General features: G+C 36.0%; 11 protein-coding genes and 1 non-coding gene across 12 annotated transcripts; 5 read left to right on the top strand and 7 right to left on the bottom strand. All coding sequences in view use genetic code 12, as the record gives it.

The window, feature by feature from the left end:
- Positions 1-101: 101 nt before the first annotated feature.
- DEHA2G23254g (DEHA2G23254p) lies at positions 102-1,649 on the bottom strand (the record flags this gene model as incomplete). Its single annotated transcript, XM_002777685.1, has 1 exon — positions 102-1,649. The coding sequence occupies one exon, from the start codon at positions 1,647-1,649 to the stop codon at positions 102-104; it is 1,548 nt and encodes a 515-aa protein (XP_002777731.1).
- A 202-nt stretch (positions 1,650-1,851) lies between these two features.
- DEHA2G23232g (DEHA2G23232p) lies at positions 1,852-5,349 on the top strand (the record flags this gene model as incomplete). Its single annotated transcript, XM_002777684.1, has 1 exon — positions 1,852-5,349. The coding sequence occupies one exon, from the start codon at positions 1,852-1,854 to the stop codon at positions 5,347-5,349; it is 3,498 nt and encodes a 1,165-aa protein (XP_002777730.1).
- Positions 5,350-6,071: 722 nt separating this feature from the next.
- DEHA2G23210g (DEHA2G23210p) lies at positions 6,072-8,132 on the top strand (the record flags this gene model as incomplete). Its single annotated transcript, XM_002777683.1, has 1 exon — positions 6,072-8,132. The coding sequence occupies one exon, from the start codon at positions 6,072-6,074 to the stop codon at positions 8,130-8,132; it is 2,061 nt and encodes a 686-aa protein (XP_002777729.1).
- A 218-nt stretch (positions 8,133-8,350) lies between these two features.
- On the top strand, positions 8,351-9,982 carry DEHA2G23188g (DEHA2G23188p; the record flags this gene model as incomplete). Its single annotated transcript, XM_002777682.1, has 1 exon — positions 8,351-9,982. One exon carries the CDS (start codon positions 8,351-8,353, stop codon positions 9,980-9,982), a length of 1,632 nt encoding a protein of 543 aa, XP_002777728.1.
- A 95-nt stretch (positions 9,983-10,077) lies between these two features.
- DEHA2G23166g (DEHA2G23166p) lies at positions 10,078-12,204 on the bottom strand (the record flags this gene model as incomplete). Its single annotated transcript, XM_462549.1, has 1 exon — positions 10,078-12,204. The coding sequence occupies one exon, from the start codon at positions 12,202-12,204 to the stop codon at positions 10,078-10,080; it is 2,127 nt and encodes a 708-aa protein (XP_462549.1).
- Positions 12,205-12,337: 133 nt separating this feature from the next.
- Positions 12,338-15,184, bottom strand: DEHA2G23144g (DEHA2G23144p; the record flags this gene model as incomplete). Its single annotated transcript, XM_462548.1, has 1 exon — positions 12,338-15,184. One exon carries the CDS (start codon positions 15,182-15,184, stop codon positions 12,338-12,340), a length of 2,847 nt encoding a protein of 948 aa, XP_462548.2.
- Positions 15,185-15,511: 327 nt separating this feature from the next.
- Positions 15,512-18,298, top strand: DEHA2G23122g (DEHA2G23122p; the record flags this gene model as incomplete). Its single annotated transcript, XM_002777681.1, has 1 exon — positions 15,512-18,298. The coding sequence occupies one exon, from the start codon at positions 15,512-15,514 to the stop codon at positions 18,296-18,298; it is 2,787 nt and encodes a 928-aa protein (XP_002777727.1).
- Positions 18,299-18,401: 103 nt separating this feature from the next.
- On the bottom strand, positions 18,402-19,268 carry DEHA2G23100g (DEHA2G23100p; the record flags this gene model as incomplete). Its single annotated transcript, XM_002777680.1, has 1 exon — positions 18,402-19,268. The coding sequence occupies one exon, from the start codon at positions 19,266-19,268 to the stop codon at positions 18,402-18,404; it is 867 nt and encodes a 288-aa protein (XP_002777726.1).
- A 1,182-nt stretch (positions 19,269-20,450) lies between these two features.
- DEHA2G23078g (DEHA2G23078p) lies at positions 20,451-21,323 on the bottom strand (the record flags this gene model as incomplete). The annotated part of the gene is made up of 1 exon (XM_002777679.1): positions 20,451-21,323. One exon carries the CDS (start codon positions 21,321-21,323, stop codon positions 20,451-20,453), a length of 873 nt encoding a protein of 290 aa, XP_002777725.1.
- A 138-nt stretch (positions 21,324-21,461) lies between these two features.
- On the top strand, positions 21,462-22,112 carry DEHA2G23056g (DEHA2G23056p; the record flags this gene model as incomplete). Its single annotated transcript, XM_462545.2, has 1 exon — positions 21,462-22,112. One exon carries the CDS (start codon positions 21,462-21,464, stop codon positions 22,110-22,112), a length of 651 nt encoding a protein of 216 aa, XP_462545.1.
- A 70-nt stretch (positions 22,113-22,182) lies between these two features.
- Positions 22,183-22,695, bottom strand: DEHA2G23034g (DEHA2G23034p; the record flags this gene model as incomplete). Its single annotated transcript, XM_002777678.1, has 1 exon — positions 22,183-22,695. One exon carries the CDS (start codon positions 22,693-22,695, stop codon positions 22,183-22,185), a length of 513 nt encoding a protein of 170 aa, XP_002777724.1.
- Positions 22,696-22,807: 112 nt separating this feature from the next.
- DEHA2G23012r lies at positions 22,808-22,904 on the bottom strand. The gene is made up of 2 exons: positions 22,867-22,904; positions 22,808-22,844 (listed from the first exon to the last, which is right to left on the bottom strand). It is a non-coding gene; the product is annotated as a tRNA-Arg (tRNA).
- Positions 22,905-23,420: the final 516 nt, after the last annotated feature.

Raw genomic sequence — 23,420 nt, 5'->3', positions numbered from 1 at the left:
ATATTTACATGCTCCTTATTTATTATACACCCGATACCTTGTATATATTTATATAATATAGTAAGAATTTACTAAAATGTTCTTGTAAATTAAACAAATGTTTACCTTCTTTGATTTCTACTAGCAAAATCAGCAACCTGTGAAATTCCGTCTTTTGTAACAAAGAACTTCATTTTACTCTTATTTGACCATAGTAAAACACCTATTTCTGAAGCATAATTACTCAATGCTTCAAATTCTTGTTGGCTCGCAAAATCTTTAAATAAGTATCCCTCAAATGTTTGAATTCTATCTAATTCTAACTGCCAGAGCTTGATCTGGTCAACGACTGTTGGTGGTAATACTTCCAATTTATGCTGAGCTACCGTAGTACCATTTTCATTCGTCATCATTTGTGACTGTGGAGCACCCCCTGCAGTGTTAATATTATTGCTAGTGTCAAATTCTATCTTCTTATCCAATCTTTCTTTAGCTAGTATCTTCATTTGAGAATGAGCATGTGTTTCCAAAAACTTAATAATTTGATCAGCGGTAATACCGTTATATAGGGCATTCCTGATCGATTCTCTTGTGATTTGACCACATACCATGTTAGAGAATCGAGTCTTTAAATGTACAAATAGATTTAAAATCGCTATCTCCAATGGGGAATTTGTATATGCATAAATCTTAAAATTGGTTTCAAGAATGATTGTCCCCTGGTTTGAATTGGATGCCAAATTTTGTTGTTCTTCAGTTTCAGTAGTTGATTCTAAGGCTTGTTCCATAGCCATAGACGGGGACTTCAATGCCGCTGAATCGGAGGTCAAGGTGGTGGCTAGTCTTGTAGGATAAAATCTTTCGGAATTTTCTGATCTTTGATATATTAAACCGTAATCTCTCAAATCTGCCAACATACTTATTTGTGTTTCACTCAAACTTGAAACTGTATACCCTTTACCCAACTCCAAAGAGCCTAATATGAAAATAAAGTTCAATACGTCCACAGGATCCATATTTAAGTCTTGCGTTAAATTTAAATATTGTAATAATAATGTCCAGATTTGGGCGTTGATATCTTGTAATAAAAATTGAAACCCTGAATTAGTGATATTTAACCTATTTCCACCTTTGTTAGTTCCTTCCATTAACCCACCCAGTTTTAACAATGATAACACAGAATTCGAAGGTGTGACACTTAGTTCGGTTCCAACCATGAAATGCAATATACTTTCCCATTTTTGGAGCGCAAAAGAGTCCAAGAATTTGATGCTAACACTTTGTTCATCGGGTGTTGTGCTTAAATTACCAAATGCATTACGAGCTTGTGATCCAGTGAGACAATCACGGAAATTCTGCCTGAAAGTGGGATGTAACCTAATATGTGATCCACTACTGTCTTCCTCGATGAGATGCAAGGCCCTCAATCGCTTTAACGAGTCAAATTGAAACTTTCTTGACGTTGGCTTACACCACTTATCCAAATCCTTCAATGCCACTGGCGTTTCATAAAATAACATTGTCATTATGTAGAATTTAGCTATTGGAGGTAATAATCTATAAATCGATAGACATGTTGCTGGTGCCTCATATAATCTTGATTGGACTTGTTTTGGTAGTCCCTCCAAATGCTCGTTAACAGTAGCTTTGAATAAGTTACTAGAAGACATCACGACCGATCACTGGTGTCCTGATTGATACTGGGTTTCTAAAGGTTTATGATTTTTAACTTAGGCCCTGTCATCATTATGTTCGTCTGATTATGTAATCGATTTACTCTATATAGATTTTTTTTTCTGCAATGAGAAGAGATTCTGGTTAGATCAAGAGCTAATCCTTCAAGTTTGCATAGAATATTATTGAAATTAGATTATGGGTCTGAAAAGAAAAGCTTCAAGGATTAACTCTATGGAAATGGGATCTGATGAAGCTTTTGATCAGTTGCTACAACCTGAATATAAAGGTAAAGGATTGACTGATCAAATCAACACAGCTGATGACAAATGGAATTTGTTACCAGCGTTTTTGAAGGTAAAGGGGTTGGTAAAACAACATCTTGATTCGTTCAATTACTTCGTTGATGTTGATTTAAAGAAGATCATTAAGGCCAATGAATTAGTCTTGTCTGATGTTGATCCAGAGTTTTATTTGAAATATCTCGATATTAGAATAGGTCATAAATCAACGTCTCCTCCAGGAACCAAAGAAGTGATATTACCGCCACATGAATGCCGTTTGCGTGACTTGACTTATTCTGCACCTATATATGTTGATGTGGAATATACAAGGGGCCGCAAGATTATTATGCATAAAGACCTTGAAATCGGTAGGATGCCGATTATGTTGCGTTCCAACAAGTGTATTTTAGATGGAATTGATGAGCAACAAATGGCACGTTTTGATGAATGCCCGTTGGATCCCGGTGGATACTTTATTGTCAACGGGACGGAGAAGGTTATTTTGGTTCAAGAACAATTATCCAAGAACAGAATTATTGTAGAAGCTGACGAGAAGAAGAATATAGTTCAAGCATCTGTCACTTCTTCTACCCATGAACGTAAATCCAAAACCTACGTTATAACTAAGAACGATAATATCTATTTGAAGCATAACTCTATTAGTGAAGATATTCCTATCGTTATTATATTGAAAGCTGCAGGTATTACTTCAGATTTGGAAATTTTACAGTTGGTTTGTGGTCAAGACCCTCAGTATCAAGATTTATTTGTAGTCAATTTTGAAGAGGCGGCAAAATTGGAGATCTTCACTCAACAACAGGCGTTGAACTATGTTGGTAAGAGAGTTAAGACTATAAGAAGAGCAGGTGCCCCTAAACTATCTCAAATGCAAGAAGGTATTGAAGCAATTGCAACTACTATTATTGCTCATTTAACTGTATCTGACTTACAGTTCCGTGAAAAAGCGTTATATATTGCGGCAATGGCAAGACGTGTTTTGATGACTATGCATAATCCAAAAATGGTCGATGATAGAGATTATGTCGGTAATAAGAGATTAGAATTGGCAGGTCAGTTGATGTCTTTATTATTTGAAGATTTATTTAAGAAGTTTAATTCTGATTTCAAAGCTAATATTGACAAGATCTTGAAAAAGCCAAGCCGTGCTCTGGAGTTTGATGCATTATTATCTATAAACATTCATTCTAATAATATAACCATGGGTTTGAATAGAGCTATATCTACCGGTAATTGGTCTTTGAAACGTTTCAAGATGGAAAGAGCTGGTGTTACCCATGTTTTATCAAGATTGTCATATATTTCTGCCTTAGGTATGATGACTCGTATCTCTTCCCAATTCGAAAAGTCACGTAAAGTTTCTGGTCCAAGAGCTTTACAACCATCTCAATTCGGTATGTTATGTACTGCAGATACACCCGAAGGTGAAGCCTGTGGGTTGGTTAAGAATTTAGCATTGATGACGCACATTACAAGTGACGATGAGGAATTACCTATCAAAAAGTTATGTTACGTATTAGGTTGCGAAGATATACTCGGTATCGATTCGGCGACTTTATACGCAGATGGTAATTTTGGTGTTTGTGTTAACGGTACTTTAATTGGATGCACTAGATTCCCTGTGAAGTTTGTTCTGGACTTCCGTAACTTAAGAAGATCCGGTAAAGTATCAGCATTTATTTCTATCTACACCAACTCGCATCAAAAGGCTGTGCATATTGCAACTGACGGTGGTAGAATTTGTAGACCATTAATCATCATAGGCGAGAAGAACAAATCGAAAGTCAATGAGCATCATTTAGCAAAGCTATTATCAGGTAAGTGGGCATTCGATGACTTTTTAAAGGATGGATTAGTTGAATATTTGGACGTGAATGAGGAGAATGATTCTTTAATTGCCTTATATGAACATGATTTGGTAGAACACTCTTATCAAACCTTCACACATATGGAAATTGAACCATTCACTGTATTGGGTGCAGTTGCAGGCTTAATCCCATATCCACATCATAATCAATCGCCAAGAAATACATATCAATGTGCTATGGGTAAGCAAGCGATTGGTGTCATCGGTTATAATCAATTTAGAAGAATTGATACTTTATTATACTTAATGGTATACCCTCAACAACCAATGGTTAAGACTAAGACTATTGAATTGATCGACTACGATAAATTGCCTGCCGGACAAAATGCTGTTGTTGCTGTTATGTCTTATTCAGGTTACGATATTGAAGATGCCTTGGTTTTAAATAAATCTTCTATAGATCGAGGTTTTGGTCGTTGTCAAGTTTTACGTAAGAATACCATCACATTAAAAAGATACCCAAATCATACTAAAGATTTGGTGTCTGGTATGAGGGTGGACGAAAATGGTGAGCCTATATTCCCACATGCAGCATTAGGGCCAGATGGCTTAGGTGAAGTTGGGATGAAGGTAGAGAATGGTCAGGTTTATGTTAATAAATGTGTTCCTAATAATGCCGGTGAATCCGTTTTGGGGTCTAATGATCAACAGCATAATCAACAGCAAACAGCTGAAAGCCATAGAGAAGTTCCAGCATTTTATAAGGCACCTGAACCTGCATATGTCGATCAAGTCATGATGTCCGTAAGTGATAATGACCAAGCTTTAATTAAAGTCTTGTTGAGACAAACTAGAAGACCTGAATTAGGTGATAAGTTCTCCTCTAGACATGGACAAAAGGGTGTTTGTGGTATCATCGTTCAACAAGAGGACTTACCTTTCAATGATGACGGTATCTCGCCGGATATCATTATGAACCCACATGGGTTCCCATCTCGTATGACGGTTGGTAAGATGATTGAATTGATCTCTGGTAAGGCCGGTGTATTGAATGGTTCATTGGAATATGGTACATGTTTCGGTGGATCAAAATTAGAAGAAATGTCAAGAACATTAGTTGATAAGGGGTTCAGCTACTCTGGTAAAGACATGTTATATTCTGGTATTACCGGTGAATGTCTTCAAGCATATATTTTCTTTGGTCCTATCTATTATCAAAAATTAAAGCATATGGTTTTAGATAAGATGCATGCAAGAGCAAGGGGTCCAAGGGCCGTATTGACAAGGCAGCCTACAGAAGGTAGGTCAAGAGATGGTGGTTTGAGATTGGGTGAAATGGAAAGAGATTGTGTTATTGCTTATGGTGCGTCACAGTTATTATTGGAAAGATTAATGTTATCGTCTGATGCATTTGAAGTCGATATTTGCAATCAATGTGGTTTAATGGGTTACAATAGTTGGTGTACTAGTTGTAAAAGCTCAGAATACATCATCAAGATGACAATTCCTTATGCTGCTAAATTGTTGTTCCAAGAGTTATTGTCTATGAATATCGCACCAAGATTGAAATTAGGTGATGTATTTTAAAGTAGTTTCAATTTAGAGTCCCCTTTTCTATAGAGAATTCTTTATGCTAAATAACGTGTATGATAGTTTAATATTCAATTACTTAGATATAATTATAATTCCTGTTGTAATGGACTTAAAGTTGGGAGAAGCATACTGTAAAATAATAACCGTTATGACCGCATCGCCAATTTGCGAATACCTACTCCAATAAGATATAAACTCGCCTATACATTCATACACGTTCAATAAATATACAAACATCTCTAACAAAAGTTATTTGCCATACTTATTACTATTCGAATATCTACATCGGAAAATTAAAACTCAAATTAAAATAATTAGGAATAAATATTCAAGGGTTATCAATTCCAAACGAAGTCGCTACCCATTTTCGCAGCTGCAAAATTTTTGCCCTGGTCTATGAATATGAGAGAATTTGATACCTTCTCCTTCAATTTGACTTGAATTTTTCTATAATTTATATCGAATCCTTATATTATCACACATTCCTATGTGTAGTATTTCGGAATTCCCTAGCTTGGTTTTGACTCTACAATATACGTTATTTACTTCTGTGATGTGTGGTTTGCAGCATAAAGTCGTGTATAAAATTCAAAACAATATTTAAAACTCGCGTGAAGACTTTGCGACAAAACGGGATCAAATTTAAGTGATCATAAACGCTTTGAAGAGCCAATCATATCTAATTCAGGCAACTATCGATATATTTCCTAGGTAGAATGGCTTCCCTATCTACTAGGACACGATTTCAACGTAGGATGATGTTGAGTTGTGGAACTTTATTTATTTTTCTATTGATCATCAATATTAGCAAAACGTCACTGATAGGCATTGAGGATGCTATATTTTTGGCTAAGAATTCATTTAAGGAATTCAGAGAACAACATATCCCCAACGGATTGCATATCGGGGATATGATTACAGGAAACCTAACTAATTCGAGTTCTCCCAGAGTTGCAGCGAACATTTTGGACTTTGATTTACAATATCCATTTGATAACGTTGTAAATTCCATATTTCCTATAGACACTACAATTGAATACAATTCTAGCGATAAGAACCATAATATCACCACTCACAGGATTATAGGAAGATATGCGTCGTACAGTCCTATATTAACAGGGCATGTATCGGGAACTTTCAAAATGTTTCCAAACAATGCATGTGGAGGTATTAATAGGCCAGATTATATGAAGTACGAGGATCAGATACTTGTGGTATTGAGAGGTAACTGCAGTTTCGTGGAAAAGGTAGAGAATATAATAAATTCGGAACTCAATCCAAAGAGTATTATTATCGCCAATGACGAGCCGCATAGAGGCTTGATTACTATGTATTCAAATAAATTTAATACGGATGGCTCCTTTAATGTCCCAATTATGTTTATTTCCTACGAGGGATACAAGGAGCTAAACAGCATAAAAAACAAGCATTTGGAATTAACAATATCCACCGTGGCGTTCGGAAGTTTAATGAATATAGTTTTGTCAATGATTTTGTCTCCTCCTTTATTGATTTTCTTACTTTACACTTTCATCAAGTGTGTCCAGCATTGTCGGGAAAAACGAATGAATATCGCAAACGAAAAATTTGTCAAAAATATGCCTATTTATATTTATAACATGAATCACTTGATTTATTCTAAGAAGTTTTATGACTATTTGAAAATAACAAATCAGACTGAAAATATTGCATTTGCAGCTGAATCTGAATTGAATTCATTGAATAGATCGAATTCATACGATGGTCTCAAAATGAGCCGTTCATCGTCCAAGACTTCGGTGAATAATTTCACTATTAACGGGGTTGATGTCAAAAGTATCAAAAGTCAGTTTCATATTTTAACTGCTCCTGACGAATTTTTCTTCTCATACAAATGCCCCATATGCTTGGAAAAATTCAAGCCTTTAACTTCTAGGGTCCTTGTATTAGATTGCAAGCATTGTTATCACGAAAAATGCTTATCTAATTGGCTAATTAACTTCAGAAGAAGCTGTCCTTTATGTAACAACACCATCAAGGGTGACGATACCCGTTACCTACTTAGTGATCTGGAATCATCTACGTACGGTAGCTTTGATGAAGATTTAGAAGCCCAAGTCCTTCCAAACTCGATTCACACGAATCATTATGATGAACATTCAAATGGCTCACCAGATTTGAACTATACTAACGATCAAATATATCACACAATACCTAAAAATAGCAGTCATCAGTTATATATATCAAACAACGATGATAATAGTGATGAAGGTGAACAAGTATATAGTCCACCTGAGATAACACCCGACGAAACTCAGTTTGAACCGTTTTTATCAACAAGTACGAGCCAGAACTCCCCGAAACTGCAAATTTCTCATATTGATACAGCAGAATCACCCAATATTCCAGGAGATCTCATATTCCCCAATAGTCATAAACCACCCGCATCGGGTGGCAGTGTTGGAGCTTCAAGTATGAGTGATGCATCTTCGTTTTTCTCTGCGAAGAGCCATTTTGATAGCAGAAGAAACAGCTCAACCTCACCACCAAATCCACCGCCGCCACCGCCGCCATCATCGACCAAATATTACGCTAAGCCCTGGCAAATCCTCAGTCGTTTTGCTCCTCCAAAGTTGGAATCTCTTCACGAGGTGAGTTCAAGCATTGATTCAGAAGATTTTGCAACTCCATCCCGAGACCCTGATGATACTGATGAATCAACAATTGACGGTCAATCGGTAGGTTCAGGTACTGAAACAGACCTTTGTAGTGATTCCGAAAACGGAACAAGTATTTAAGATCACCATATCATGCAGTGTTCCCTAGTTGTATATGTCTATATATTAGTTATGGCACAATTATTATTCACCCCACAGAGTGTATAGTAGTCACGTGGCGTATAAATAGTTGAACGAAAAAAAAAAAGATTACCCAACCAAGCGGTTACGTCCGTAACCAAAGTACACGATTAAAACAGAGAACCTATCAGTTAAACACTTGTTTATAATCGAGAAGTATGGATGGGGAGAGTAACCATAGAAGTATCACGGGTATGAGACCCGAAGAGCTCGCTAGCAGCATTAGCTCCAGGAGCGTTATGACTGATCCGGGGTCTAGTTCAGAAGATACAAAGAAATCCAAAACAACAAAGAAACGGAAAAAGAAGGTTGAGATTGCATGTGTTTATTGTCGCAGGTCACATATGATTTGTGATGATTCAAGACCCTGTCAGCGTTGTATCAAAAGAGGTATAAGCCATTTATGTCATGATGAACCATCTAATTCAAGACAACGTAAGAAGGCAGAAGCCATGGTCAAACAACCAGAACCAAATGAACCGCATTCACAACCAATACAATCGCAGTCTATGGCACAACCCATTACTGCCCAAAGTTTTTTGCCTACCGATCAAAGAATCCCGGTTAACTTGAATCCTCAACACAAATCTGTCAATAACTCAGTTTTATCGCAAACGTTGCCGTACAAGCAGGAGCCATTTTTCTATTCTGAACATGCGGGTAGTGAATTCAGCTCACTAAATGACTTTTTGTCGATGATTGACGATCCTGACTTAGTGCACGGTAATTTAAATGACGAGACTGTTAATAATGATCCTTTGTATGCGTTTGGGATGGGTAATAGTGGTAATAATATAAGTAACATTGATATACCGAACCATTCAAATAATAACGGTAACACTAATAATAATCATAATCCTAATAATAATAATCATAATACTAATAATAATAACAATAATAATACTAATAACCATAATAGCACTAATAATAATGGCAATAATTTGACGAATATTTTATCGTTTTCCCCAAATGTTAATATGTTTTCGCCTTCTTTTTCAAATGACCCTGAATCTGTGGATCAAACCCAAAACCAATCACATATGCAATCCCAGGTTAATAGTAATACCTATGGTAAACCGAAAAATAACTTACGCCCGTCCACTAATCAAGCCACCCATCAACCTGCCATATCGGATGCAGCAAGAGATAAATTTTTCCTAACAGCAGCAGACCCTACTACTGAAATATCTCCAGAAGAGAGATTGAAGCAAGTTATCAAGGCTAAATTGGAGGCGGGGTTGTTGCAGCCCTATAATTATGCAAAAGGTTATGCAAGATTACAAAGCTATATGGATAACTATATGAATTTGTCAAGTAGGCAAAGAATATTAAAGCCGTTATCCGTCTTTCGTCCTGCTTTCAGGGCAATTGCTAGGACCCTTAAGGATGTCGATTTAGTTTTGGTAGAAGAGAGTTTTGAAAGAATGCTTTTAGATTATGATAGAGTTTTCACGTCTATGGCAATCCCAGCATGTCTTTGGAGGCGTACGGGTGAAATATATAGAGGTAATAAAGAGTTTGCGTCGTTAGTAGGAGTACTGACAGATGACTTAAAAGATGGTAAATTAGCCATATATGAGTTGATGAGTGAAGAAAGTGCCGTCAACTTTTGGGAAAAATATGGTGCTATTGCATTCGACAAGGGCCAAAAGGCTGTTTTAACCAGTTGTAACTTAAGAACTAAAGATGGTATAAAACGAAAGAGTTGTTGTTTCAGTTTCACAATCAGAAGAGATAGGTATAACATACCAAGTTGTATAGTAGGTAATTTTATACCAATCGACCCTTAGAATTTATTACTAGTTTTCTTATACTGTAGTATTAAAAGTTCTATAAATACACGAAATAAAAAATTTATTATCAGCTATCATTTTACCTAAACTATTTATTCAGAAAGTTCTGGTTCTGAGTCACCTTCTTCAAGGTCATCTACTTCTATGTCTGAACCTTCATCTTGGTTCTTTTTATCTTTACGGGCTTGCTCATCATCGGCAACAGCATCTCTTAAAATTTTCAATTTTTCTTCTTTCATTTCTCTTTGAACAACAACATATTGACCCAAAGGAGTCTTTTCCCAGTTGAAATCCTTCAAGAAGAGTTGAACCTCTGTTTTATTCGATGGACCATATTCGACATTAGATCTCTTACCAGAAATAAAGGTAGCATTGGAATTTAATTTTTCAACTAATTGTTGCAATTGCTTATTAAATTTAACATTCTTGGACTTTTTCATGAATCTTCTTAAAGATAAAATAGCTGGTGTAGCTAATTCTGGGAATGCAATATTCTTCGAGTATAATACAAAAAATTCACTGGTTAACTCTATGAATTGTTCACATAACCCATCTTGATAAGTCTTAGTGCCTAAATATGCTTGGTTGACCTTAATGTTATGATCGAAATCCACAACCTGTAAATTCGAACGCTTTGGTGGTTTCGTTATACTAGTAGAGGTTAAAATTTCGGCAATTAATGGGAAAATTGGAATGAAAACTCCAGTGGACTGAGACAATCTTATCAATGATCTAATTAAATAAAATCTTAATGGGAAAAATTGGGCAGTTGGGATTAATCTCATGGCACCTAACGTAACCTGAACCAAGGGATAGATCAATTGTCTTAATGGCGATTCCTTAGACTTATGATTGAGCAATTCCTTTTCAGGATTACAATGTTGGGCTAAAACTCTTGACCAGAAATCTAATGAATGGCAATATTGCCAATTGTAAATAGTCTTAAAACCTTCCTTTGCATTAGATGTAGCGTTAATACTATTTCTTAAATGTATAGCCAATTGTCTAACGTATTCAAATCCAACTTGATAAGACAATGTTTCATCAATTCCAAATAATTCAGCTGCTGAATTCTTACAGAAATTGATCATTGGCATAGTATGAATATTAGTCTTACGACAGTTCTGCAAAAGAGAAGAGTAAGTCAATTTCAAAACTGTTTCCAAAATAGATTTAGGAAATTCTTTGACCGCATTATTCAAAAATGCAAAGGTAGCAATCTGTGTGTCGATATCGCTTGTAGTTGCCCAGGCGTTCACTACTGATGATAAAATCTCTTTCAACAAACGTCTGTAAGATAAATAATAAGGAAGAACTTCTTGGATTGATGAAAGAACTAAAGCAGCAGTCTCGGTGTTTGTAATGTCCTTCAACAAAGTTATATATGATCCGGCATGAGACTTTAAAATGTTAGAAATTTGGGTAACATTTTGGTTTTTTTGAGGAATACTTCTGGCTCCAGTTTGTGGGTGAACTTTATATTTAATTAACATTTGAATGGCTTCAGGTAACTTCTTTAAAGTTAATAACATTAAATCATTAAAAGCTTTTGGGTCAGTTACAGAATATTTGTAATCTTCATCATTTGCATTATTAATATTGACAGCAGCCTTAAAAGCCATAGATATATTTTTGATGATTTTAGGGCTTGGCTTGTTTAATTGTTCTTGCCACTGCTTAACTAATTTAGGAGTTATTTCAATCTTCTTAGATGCAGCTGCCTCAGCTTTGGTCTTTTTGACAGGCTTTTCAGTTTTCTCTTCTTCTTCGTCTTCTTCATCTTCATCATCTTCATCTTCACTCATTGCATCCAACGGATTGACACCTTCAAAATCCAACAAATCTTTATCGTTCTCTTGTAAATAGTTATAAAAGTCAGGATCCTTTTCGGCCAAGTTTTTCAAGTCGTGCTGCATAGCTTCTTCATCTTCTTCCTCTGAAGATGATGCATCCTCATCTGTTTGCACTTTCTTTTTCTTATTCTTTTCCTTTGGGACTTCAAATCCTCCAGCAAAGAACTCATCTACTGGCATATCTTCGAAGACTTCCTTAGGCTGGCCTCCTTTCGGACGAGTATCTTCGGTATCGTCATTACTACTAGACTTCTTCTTTCTGGAGCCCATTTTCTTATTGTGTTTTTGAACCTCCCTACGGTGTTCAATAGTATGTTTCAAGTGTTTACTTTGAAACTTCTTAGTAGATTTAGATGCCTTTGCCATTGTTACGTTTGATACTAAAGCTAATTATAAGTATCGATTTAACTTTTGAAAAATATATATATGAAAAAAAAAAAGCGATGAGAAGCATCGTATCAATTTTGTGTCATTTATTCTTTTATCGTCACTTATACACCTATACGAAGTTATCGAATTTACCACTAAATGCATCAAAAAGCCAGTGAAGCAATTTGTCGTATACTATAAGATTTGAATTATGGTAGTATATTGAATGATCATTATCAGGAAAGAAATGGACGTCATAGTTTTCCAAATTATTCAAATTGAACTTATCCAATAACCACAACAGATTTTGTAAATGTACGTTATCATCAGACATACCGTGCATTATTAAAAACCTCTTAACAGAGTCAAAGTTTTTGAATTCCTTTATGCGGGAAGTTTTATCGTAGTTGTCATTCTCTGAGGGTAAACCCATATATCTTTCTGTATATACCGCATCATAAAATAGCCAATTCGTAACAGGAGCCACTGCCATACCAAATTTAAACGTTTCACCATGATCATATTCTAAAGTCTTTAAAGTTGTAAACCCACCGTATGACCATCCCCAAATCGCAGTCCTGTCTCTATTTATAAACTTCTCATTGACTTCAATGTATTCTGAAACAACAGTAGTAATATCTCTAGGCTCCCAATAACCAAGCTTTCCGCTTACAAACGCTCTTGATTTCCAATCTTGGGTTGTACCTCTGGGGTCTATGATTAAAACAATTGCATCGAGTTTCGCACTTACCACATCTTCAAAATCAATGCCAAATCGTTTATCAACGGTCTGTGATCCTGGTCCTCCATAGGCATGAACCAACAAAGGGTACTTGTGGCTATTAGGGTCAAAATTAGGTGGAAGAATCTCAAGAACGTTCAAATTTACTGGGGACTTGTCAGGAAATTTATCAACCCTGACTGTTTTATATAACCTCGTAGGAATATTAGTCATTTTCAAGGAACCATCAATTACTTCGACATGATTGATAGGTTTGGTCTTTTCTATTAAATCATTGACAGACTTTTCCTTATCCTTGCTTTCTCTGGATTCAAGTATATTATGGATATCTGCCATATTTATTAACTTCTGCCAAGGATTATTAGGTCCGTTATAATTCAAGTTTAGATATTGTCCGTCTTGGTCAAAGCTGATTTCATACACACCATCCTTGTTTACGTCTGTAACGATATTTATGCTACTTTCAGTGGCCAACTTTACTGCAATCAAATGCGATTCCATAGAACTCCTCATGGTAGACAAGCAATAAACAATATTTTCTGTCTTATCAACTACTACTGGCGAGTCTGAAATAATTTCCCAGTTGTTTGAATCAGTCAAAATCCTTGATGGGTCTTGCGAGGCTGCTTTTTCAAACAAGGCTAAATGTGTACGCTTATTAACAACTATTTTATCAACATAGCTATTTTCTTCATTATCAGTAGGAAATACTGTCATTGGCGAAACCTTTTCCACCCATCCATCGTATTCCTTAGAAACATTTACAGAATTTATTTCCTCGACTTTGTTTGATATTTCAGGCTGGAACAATTTTTTACTCAAGATTTTACTTGTACGATCAGTGTGCTTCATAAGGAAATTCTTATCATCGATCCAAAGTCCGTCATAAAATAAAAAATCATCCCCTAAGCTTGAATTTTCAATTGTTAATTTGGTGGATTCTTTCGTTGTTAATTTAAAATTATGGAGAGATACTATAGGGATTGGAGTTCCAGGTTTTGGATATTTAATTGATTTTTTAGTAGGATATTGCTTGACATTATCTATTGTTTTATCTTCTGATTCGTTATATGTGTCCCCGATTTCATCGGAATTTTTAATATAGTAGTCTAGATCGTATTCGTTGACTTTTGAATCATCTAATGATACATATACTAAATTTTCTTGATTAGGAGACCACCAAAAGAGCTTATAATCAGCTGATATTTCTTCTTCATAAACCCAGTCGGGCTTACCATTAAAGATATTTGGGGATCCATTCTTGGTGATTTCTATTACTTCCATAGATTCCACATTCTGCAAATATAAATTGTGATTAAACCCGAAAACTATGAAATCACCATTGGGTGAAAACTCTGCAAAATGAAGTTTCTTGAGCCGCTCATGATCTAACGGTGATTCTTCTTTCTGCGACTCTTGTTTCTTTGGTGGTTGAATCGGTTTATACTCCATAGTCTCAGTGTTATAAATCCAGTAGAGAGCAAAACTCAGATGTCTCCACTGCGATAGTGTATTCGATACTACTATGTGATAGTTTGCAGCTTCATCTATTGATTTCCCTGGATTCAATTTCAATTCGTCAATAGTAAGGAAATTGTTCTTGTAAGAAAATTGAATGTTATCTATTATTGTCCTTGATGACTCTCTATTCACCAGCTTAACGTCGAAACTTCCTTTTGAACCTCGCGATAAATAGAATCCATCTTGCGCCTTGTGCGCTGGTTTCTGCTTGATATTTAGCCATTCGACTTGCTCCTTGAATGGGAAAAATGTGCCTTTTCTGTATAGTTCCAATGTCAAGTTCTGATTCGTAGGATCGTAGTGATTTAACGTAACATTAGTACCGCTCACAGTTATATTTGTCTTCCATTTCAAATCAGAAACAATAGATAAAGCTGTACCTTGCGAATATACTATTAATGCTATTACCCACAATGCTGCCACACAACCACTTATTAACGCACAGACTTTCTTGTTCATTGATCCAATGGCCTTATATTTATATAATACCGTTTGGAATTTAGGGTTAATATTGAAATCATCTCTATCATCCTTCCTTTGAGTATATTCATCTATGTTCTCAAATATCTCTGATGACAGTGACTCACTAGAACTTTTAGGACTAGGGGTAGGCACCGAATGGAGTCCTGAACTTTGACCTTCTAGATCTGTGTCAATTTGTGCCTGGTTTACAAGTTCGTATTCTTCTCTGCCATTTGATTTGTTAAACCACATCTACTACACATGAATGTTCTCTGTTTTTTCCGATTCTCTTTTTATCGACACGGTAAATATTATAAGCTTATCTTTAATTACAAATCTCATACAATACGGGTATTCTATTATATGATTTCATCACCCTATTTAGTATCAATTGCTTATTTAGGTGTTGAAAGGAAGATCGTAGACGGACAAGATAACCTGCCAAGTTTAATTTACATTTTCGCGTAGTCTAAAATACGCCTTGTTATTATCGAAAATTGTCTACCTAGACCGTTGAAAAATTGCAAATATTGATCGAAACTATAATATATATTAGATGTGTCCATTGAAATAGCTAATATGATTTACAGCCAATCAATCAGTATCTATTCACAAATTTTCAATACACAATTGGCCAAAGATGATAAATTCTTTATTGCACTTTACACGGTGCCTGTCCATACTAATGCTTTATTATCGCAGTTGCAAGCTAATTGTCAAACGGTGGGGTCTTCTAACATATCCGGCAATAACGTTAATGTGTTGCAAGTGATGTTTTTGCATGGTGTGAAACTATTATCGGATGCCATGTGTTATCCAGAGGAAGAGACCGAAAGTGTCATTCCCCCAGATACCAAGGATTCGCTAGGTTTGAAAAGGGACTCTGAGTCTATTTTGAGTGGTGTTTCTCCTCGTCCTGAATCGGTGCATTCGGAGTTTGACCAAGGTGGTGAGGATATCACGTCTTTAAGCGGAAAAGTACTGAATAGTTCGAATCTGCATTTCTTAAGTGAGTACAGCGAGGGGGATGATATTACTACGCTAAACGGAAAAAACAGCAGTAGAAGAGGAAGTAATATAAGCGATTCGTCTAATCAGAAGCCAAGTCTTCCAAAAATCAATAGTCAGCCTATTTCATTAAATTCGGGAAAAAATGCCTTTGAGCATATTGATGAAGGTTTGAGGATTGAAGTGATATGTAACATATTGAAGACGCTCTCAGCCTGGTTCAAGAACATAAATGCAACAAACAAAACATTACGTAAATCGAAGAATAGTCTTGGTGTATTGCAAGATGTTGATTTTTTAACTACGCTATTTCAGTTGACCAATAGTAATTCTTCCTCCAGTCTTGATGAAACTCACTTGCATAAACTATTAAAGATATGCGCATGGTACCTAAATTATGCCATGGCTTACGTGGAAGACAACCCGGCCTTGCCTGAGTACAAAAATTTGGGTATTGTAAAAGAAATCATTTTTCTTTTAACAGACACATTGAAAAGCATATTTGCGTCATTATTATATCATAAAGATTCCAGTATGGAATCAGCAATAACAGAAAGTCTTCTTTTCACATTTTTCAAAGTTGACTTCTGTAAAGTACTCGATAAATTGCTAATTATCACAACACCAAAATTGGTTGGAACAGAACTGGAAAACGAAACGCAATACAAACTTCCAGATATTGCTTTATCATCTGAAACGCTAATGAAGTTGTACAACTTCATTGGAGCATTAGTAAATGTTCCATCGCGATATTTACCAGTCCCTACCACTTCGCTTTCAGGTGAGATCACCATCATGAATAAAGAATCGCTGAATATTTATGAACATTACTTTTGCGACTTAAAAGAATTCAATGAAGTTACTTTCAATCAGGAAATTAATCTGCGCTTCTTGCCACATTACGCCATTGATTTCAATTTCTACTATAATTTTAAGCCTGATTTATTGATGAATCAAATTAAAAGTGGATCTTTCATGAACTGGATTACTGGCAATAGATTTAATGATAACTTTTACTTGAATTACGATACATGTGCAACTGTTACTAGTTTGTCAGCGAATTATCAATTTTTCAATCTAGCGGAAACTTCTGAAAAATACTCGTTCATAGATGAACTTCAATCAATTGAAAAACGAAGACTGAGTCAACTAAACCAAAATAAAGGTGATGATGAAGATTATATTATTGACATTTATGAATTATTACCCATGTCACTAATGCTATTTTCATACATTAAGAACCCTACTTTTTTGGAGCAATTTACAAATCAGGTTCATAAACTTGAACATAGAATTGAAGATATTACACCGAGCGATAATGCATATGTTGAAATTTATGAAATATGGTTATGTGTATTATCTTACACGTTCCAATATCAACACAAATCAATTCTATTACAAGCAAATACGCAAATTTCGTTGCTAGTTTTATTAGAACTAACATCGCATCACAAAATGATTAATAATAGAGAGGAGCCGCATCTAGTCCTTGACAACATTAAGAACTACCAAATAAATGAGTTCAAATGGAAGCTTTGTCATCAGAGATTGCCGATAGTTCCAACTAATATTGGTAAAGAAGGATTTAAATCAAGTTTGTTTTATATTCTAGACACATTGCAAATATTTATTAGATTCAACCTTACGAAAAGAATTAACTTATTCAATTTTAAATTAGTCAATGCTATAATTTATCAAATCATACAAGAGTTCAATAACACACAATCAGAAACATTGGCCATTGATAGTTATCCATGGGGTGAATTCTTTAAGTCTTTAACAAATCTATTGTTATTTATAAAGAAACATGATCTAGTGGCCACAAAACATATTACCGATTTGGGGAATGTCAACAAATTGAAATCATTAGTAGAAGAAATCTTGATAATAATTGATCTTTTGCTAAATGAAAAATTCTGTAATATAATACAGATGACTAATGATGTGCAGAGTTCGGGGAGCCATATTTTAAAATCTATCAATTATGAGTTACTCTATATTATATTATTAAACTACCAACTAGTTGATAATTTGATGAAGGATTTTTCTTTGGAAAATGCACATCATTTACCTAATTTACGAAATTGCATGGACTTCTTGGATAGTAAATTTCATTTAACTGAAGAATCGAAACAAAACGAAGAAAACAAATCTAAAATAGACTTGATTGACTTCGACTACGATTCTCCAGTTCTAATCAAAGAATTATCAGAATACGCGAAGCACCCAGCTACTGAAAATATCGACTCTCAAGTAGTATACAAATATAAAGATACATTCAAGTGTATCAACGCGTCAGATGTCATGAGTGATTCACAAAAGTTGAAAATAATTAACATAGCACTTGAAGTTTACTAGTATATACTATCACTATCTATTTGTAAATAATTTACCATATTAATAACAGCAACCATATCTTATCCTCCAGCATTAGTAAACGAGTCAAAAACGATGAATAACCTTAAGTTTCCTTCATTGTTCTGAAGAAATCCATACAAGTCGTGAAAACGACTAACAAGATACCACCACCTGGGCCTAATCTTAAAACTTTTGGAATAAAACCTTTGTACAATGCAGTGAATCCTTCTTCCTTAGCTACAGTAAGTAAGGATGGCAAAGTCCATCTGTATCTGGTTGAACCAGCTTGAATTCTGGACTTAACAACATCGAATGGGGTATTCATCACAGTACCGAAAGTACCACCAATGGTACCACAAGTCAAGTCGACAAGAGTCTTTTCAGAAGAAGTCTTAGGCTTTGGCATCAATGTTCTGACCTGATGAATCAAACCAAAGTAACCGGCGTTCCACATAACATGTCTCCACAAAGTGGATTCTAAACCCTTGTACAATCCAAAGACACCATCTGTCTTAATAATATGCTTTAAAACTTCACCCATACCGTTGAACTTGGAGGATCTATCTTGCAACTTAATCTTGACCAATTCGAATGGAACAACCACAAACGACTCAGTGGCACCTGCTGTAGCCCCTGTCAAAACTGCCAATGACTGAGTCATGGTAGGAACACCAAAAAACCCTCTGTAGAACTTCCCCCATTCGTCATTAGCCGCAAATTTGGTAGCTCTCTTTGGTGCTTCCATCAAAATTGGCGCCGAAATACCCTTGTACAACCTCGAGAATCCTTCTTCCTTAACAATCTTCTTTAAGCATCTGATAGTCCCATTGTACGCGTTTGTCGAATCCAATTGTTGTCTAGTTTTAACAACATCCAATGGGTACATCACCAAGATCTCGGAAACCCCAGCAATGGCACCTGATGCAAATTGGTAAATAAATGGTAACGGTTTAGGTGTTTCGACTGACATTTTCTATTTCTGATATCTATTGTCGAATATTTTTTGATATATAACTTTGAAAACCCTCTTTATTGAAATACAAATCCTTTAAGTCCCAAATTTGGAAATCTACAATTCAAATAGTCTTTTTAACTCCGAGAACAACTAATTATATACTTTCAAACTTTTCAGTATGGATTAACGAAGACCCCACTCTATAACTTTTCACCGGGAAATCAAGGTTCCGATATTTCACGTGCTGATAATTTGATAACCCATTATTGGGTGATTCTACTTACTCTGCTACAAAGATAAGCGAATACGACGCGTGAATACGATACATATAGACATGTATACCAGAGAGGTAGATATCTATGTAGTTAGGAAGGTGTAGTGGTTCATTTAACCTAGAGAAAGCGAGCATCTCTGGATCCTGTAACCCGGCGGTGATATGGACGTAAGGCCGGGACAGAATACTGAAATACCACTAGAAACTTCAGTTCACTTGTAGAACCATACAGAACGACGAGGGGACCAACTGTGTTACGGGTCAAAGGGTCAAAGGGTCCCAGTCGCATTGAGTTTCTGTTTTGAAGCGAACGGGAGTGGCATTCCATTGCAGAAAAACGACATTTCAACGAGATTGCACCAGCGATCCACCCAGGCCATGCAGTCAGTCGCTAATATCTGTCTGCAGTGTCCTATTGGTGGCACACAGGGATAGTAGCGATATATGCTGTGCAACGGAGGAATCGACACAACTAACGATCTAGTTCAGCCCTGGATATAAAATCCGGGTAATCGCATCTCACCAATTGTACTATAAAATGCTTCGTATACCACCATTTAAAAAATATTTATCTTTTCTTCTTTGTGCGGCAGCCAGAACTATTACCGTGTTGCTTGTCTTTTTCAGATATCCCAACGAGTTGGCGAGCGTCAAGTTCCTGGCGAGAATAATATCCGTTCAACCTTTGGTTGTTTGGAGCAACGACCATCTTAACGCCCTTTCAGTAGTTTGAGTTACGTATTTCGAGGAAGATTTATCTTTCGCGATGTATATTGGAATTACTGAGGGCTGGTAGGTCAAACATTCTCGTGTAGTTGCGATCCGAATTATTGAAATACAATAATTCGGATGGCAAGTCTCTAAGAATCACATTGTCGGTTTTCTGCAGATGCCGGCAAGTGGTTAATTGTAGATCAATTGACTCAAATCCATGAACCTCTTACTATTGCAAACATGCAGTTGAGTACAACCCCAGCGATGATAGACATCTTTTGTCGTTTATTGCAAATGGTATCATCTCCAACGATGAATATCAAGCTTAGAACTCCCAAAAATACCCCCACCAAGAGTCCAATAAGGAGATCTTCGTTCCCATGCCCGTCATCCAAGTCTGACAGTGGATGTGGTGGTGCTTGTTGTTCTGCGTTGGAAGGAGCTTCAGCGCTGGGGGCAGCCGGAGTACTGGCATTTCCTGGTTCGGCAGTATTCACCGTTGATTCTATCCATCTCTCTTCTAATTGTCTTATTGTACTTTGAGCATGTTCCTCTTCCTCCAAATCGTTAATCTGGTCTGTTCTTCTAGACGGTAAATTGGTTCCATATATCAGAACAAATTGCCTCCGCAAATCATTGATATCTTCCTGGGAAAATCCCTGTTGCAATAGACGATCGAATCCTATTACCTCCGGAGCTGTAGTTCTTTGTTGAGGCTTATTGTCTAGCTGGTTTTCCTCTGCCAATTGCTCCGCTGTCAACTCTTCTCCAACAACACAGTGGACATATATCTTTTCCTCTGTCTGCTCCCCAAGTAGTTTCAGTTGTCTAAGTTTTGGCTCGAATATATCCTTCCGGAAATTCGTCGCTTCATTTAGTACCCTTCCATTGTAAATTAACCTAAGTCTCTTGTTCTCACAAACATTTACTTTCTCTCTGATAGTTGCCTTCAACCAGTTTACATTAACTAGCTTATTAACATCATCCCTTTCGAAATTAATTGACAATGGGATACTTAAGTCTTTCACATTCTGAACAGATGAAGATGTGCTAGTAAACCTTATAACAATAGTGTACTTCATTGTTTATATATAATGATCTTCTATATGTATAAAAGGAGTTACAGAATTCTCCTAATTCTGAGTGCGATAAAATAGTTGACAAAGTAATTTATTTATTTAGCTGTCAAATTTTTTAAAACGAAATTAAGTCAAGGTCCTATGAGTTCGGTCCCAGAGAAAGTAAATCAAGTGAAAGAATCACTTAAAAGTGATACCTACGAAGAGGAAAGCAATTTGAGATATGCAGCTTACGCTAATAGATTCCGTACCATTTTAGTTGCATCCCATCGTTATGTTGCATATACGTCAGATATAGGTGAATCTTTTCGTCCGGTAGCCCATCCATATCTAGTTAAAATGGGATATGGTGTATCGTGGTTATATATTTTAGGTGATGTTTCATACGCTGCCTGGAAGGTGAAGGCCAAATCAGAGGGCAAATACACTGAAGGCATGTATCCATGGAATTACCCATATCCTGAAGCCAACCCAGTTGCTGCCCGTGTATTCCATGATACGCATGAAGGTAGGTTAGTTGACACTGACTGGAGATTAGCGGGGTTGAAGAGAGGTCTTTTCCAGACTATTGCCTCTATGGGTTTGCCCGCATTCACAATCCACAGTGCAGTTAGATATTCGTCTCTCATGTTTAAAAACTCGTCTATCAAGCCATTGAAGACATATGGACCCGTTGCTATTGGTTTAGGTATAGTTCCATTATTGCCATACGTATTCGATGAGCCATGTGAAGTTGCCATTGACTGGATCTTTGATAAAGGTGAAGACTTCTACAAGCAGAAATTGTCTTAATTCATATATTTTACTTAGAGTCACTTATAGTTATATTTATCTCATATATATTTGTATTTTCATGAGACTTTCATTGAGGCTTCGAGTAGTTGAGTGTTCCACACTTGCTACAAGTTCTTGCTTCTATATTATTTTCATACAGAAGGATGGCATCTTTAACCTGAGTTCCTAAATCTGTACAGTGGAATTGTGCCTCATGGTTAATTTCCTTACAACCCAGACAATACCAGCGTAATTTATCGTCACAGTGGGATGGTCTATCTTGTTCGACCACTAAACCAATGGTATTAGCATATCTAACAGGATTATGCGGCGTATTTGGTGGTAAAAGGAAAGAATCATCCTCTCCGATAATAATATCTCTAAATTCGCCATCATCTACAACCTTTAAACACATCAGACCTTTCAATTGATGAAAATATTCCGGGGTTTGGTTTATATGATAATCTGTTCTTTCGTTCGGTCCTCCAACAAGCATGACTGTAGACCCACCTTTATGGATACAATAGTTGTTCACAGGTGGCTGCAACAAATGACTATTCTCTTCTATCCACTTCTTGATATTTATGGGTTGAGGGAGCATTGGAACTAGTTTTAGTTATTATATATTATCCATGACTAATTGTTCACTTCTTTCCTTTAAATAACTCTTTTAATCTCGGATAGGCTAGGCGACAGGTGGAAAAAAAATTAAGCTTCCCCACCAGGAGTCGAACCTGGAATCTTCTGGTTCCAACCGAGAAGTGGATACGAAATCGTAGCCAGACGCCTTGACCATTGGGCCATGAGGAACGAAGCTTGTAGCATTTGGAAACCACAAGCACACATATATTGAATATATTTCAATCTGTATGCTTAAGTAGGGAGTATATTAATGATTTGTTTTTAATTTCTTTCCGAATGATAAGTAAGGAGTATATTAATGATTTGTTTTTAATTTCTTTCCGCACGGTTAGTGGTTTTTCAGTTAATTACTTTATTGAACAGAGGGCTACATTAACCTATATGAAGTATCGTTGCTCCAGGACGACACAATGGTGTGCAAAAAACTCGGCACCAAACATAATGAAACCACTAAATAAGCCTGACTGATTAACTTCGTGGATGCAATAAAGATTAGTAAAACATGCTATGTTGACTAGACATTACTTTTTTACCAGACAATTACTATTCTATATCTTGATATTTTAAATTCGTTGTCAGACAAATAACACTGCTATTTATTGATTTTGATTATTGACTTTGATCCTCGATAAGTACTGCTTTATGTTTATATAATCAAGGTTTTGTATTAATGGGGATACTATA

This window comes from Debaryomyces hansenii (genome assembly GCF_000006445.2).
Source record: "Debaryomyces hansenii CBS767 chromosome G complete sequence".
NCBI lineage: Eukaryota > Fungi > Ascomycota > Pichiomycetes > Serinales > Debaryomycetaceae > Debaryomyces > Debaryomyces hansenii.
Note: the sequence above shows the minus strand (reverse complement) of the source record. Positions and strands in the feature narration are given on the sequence as shown.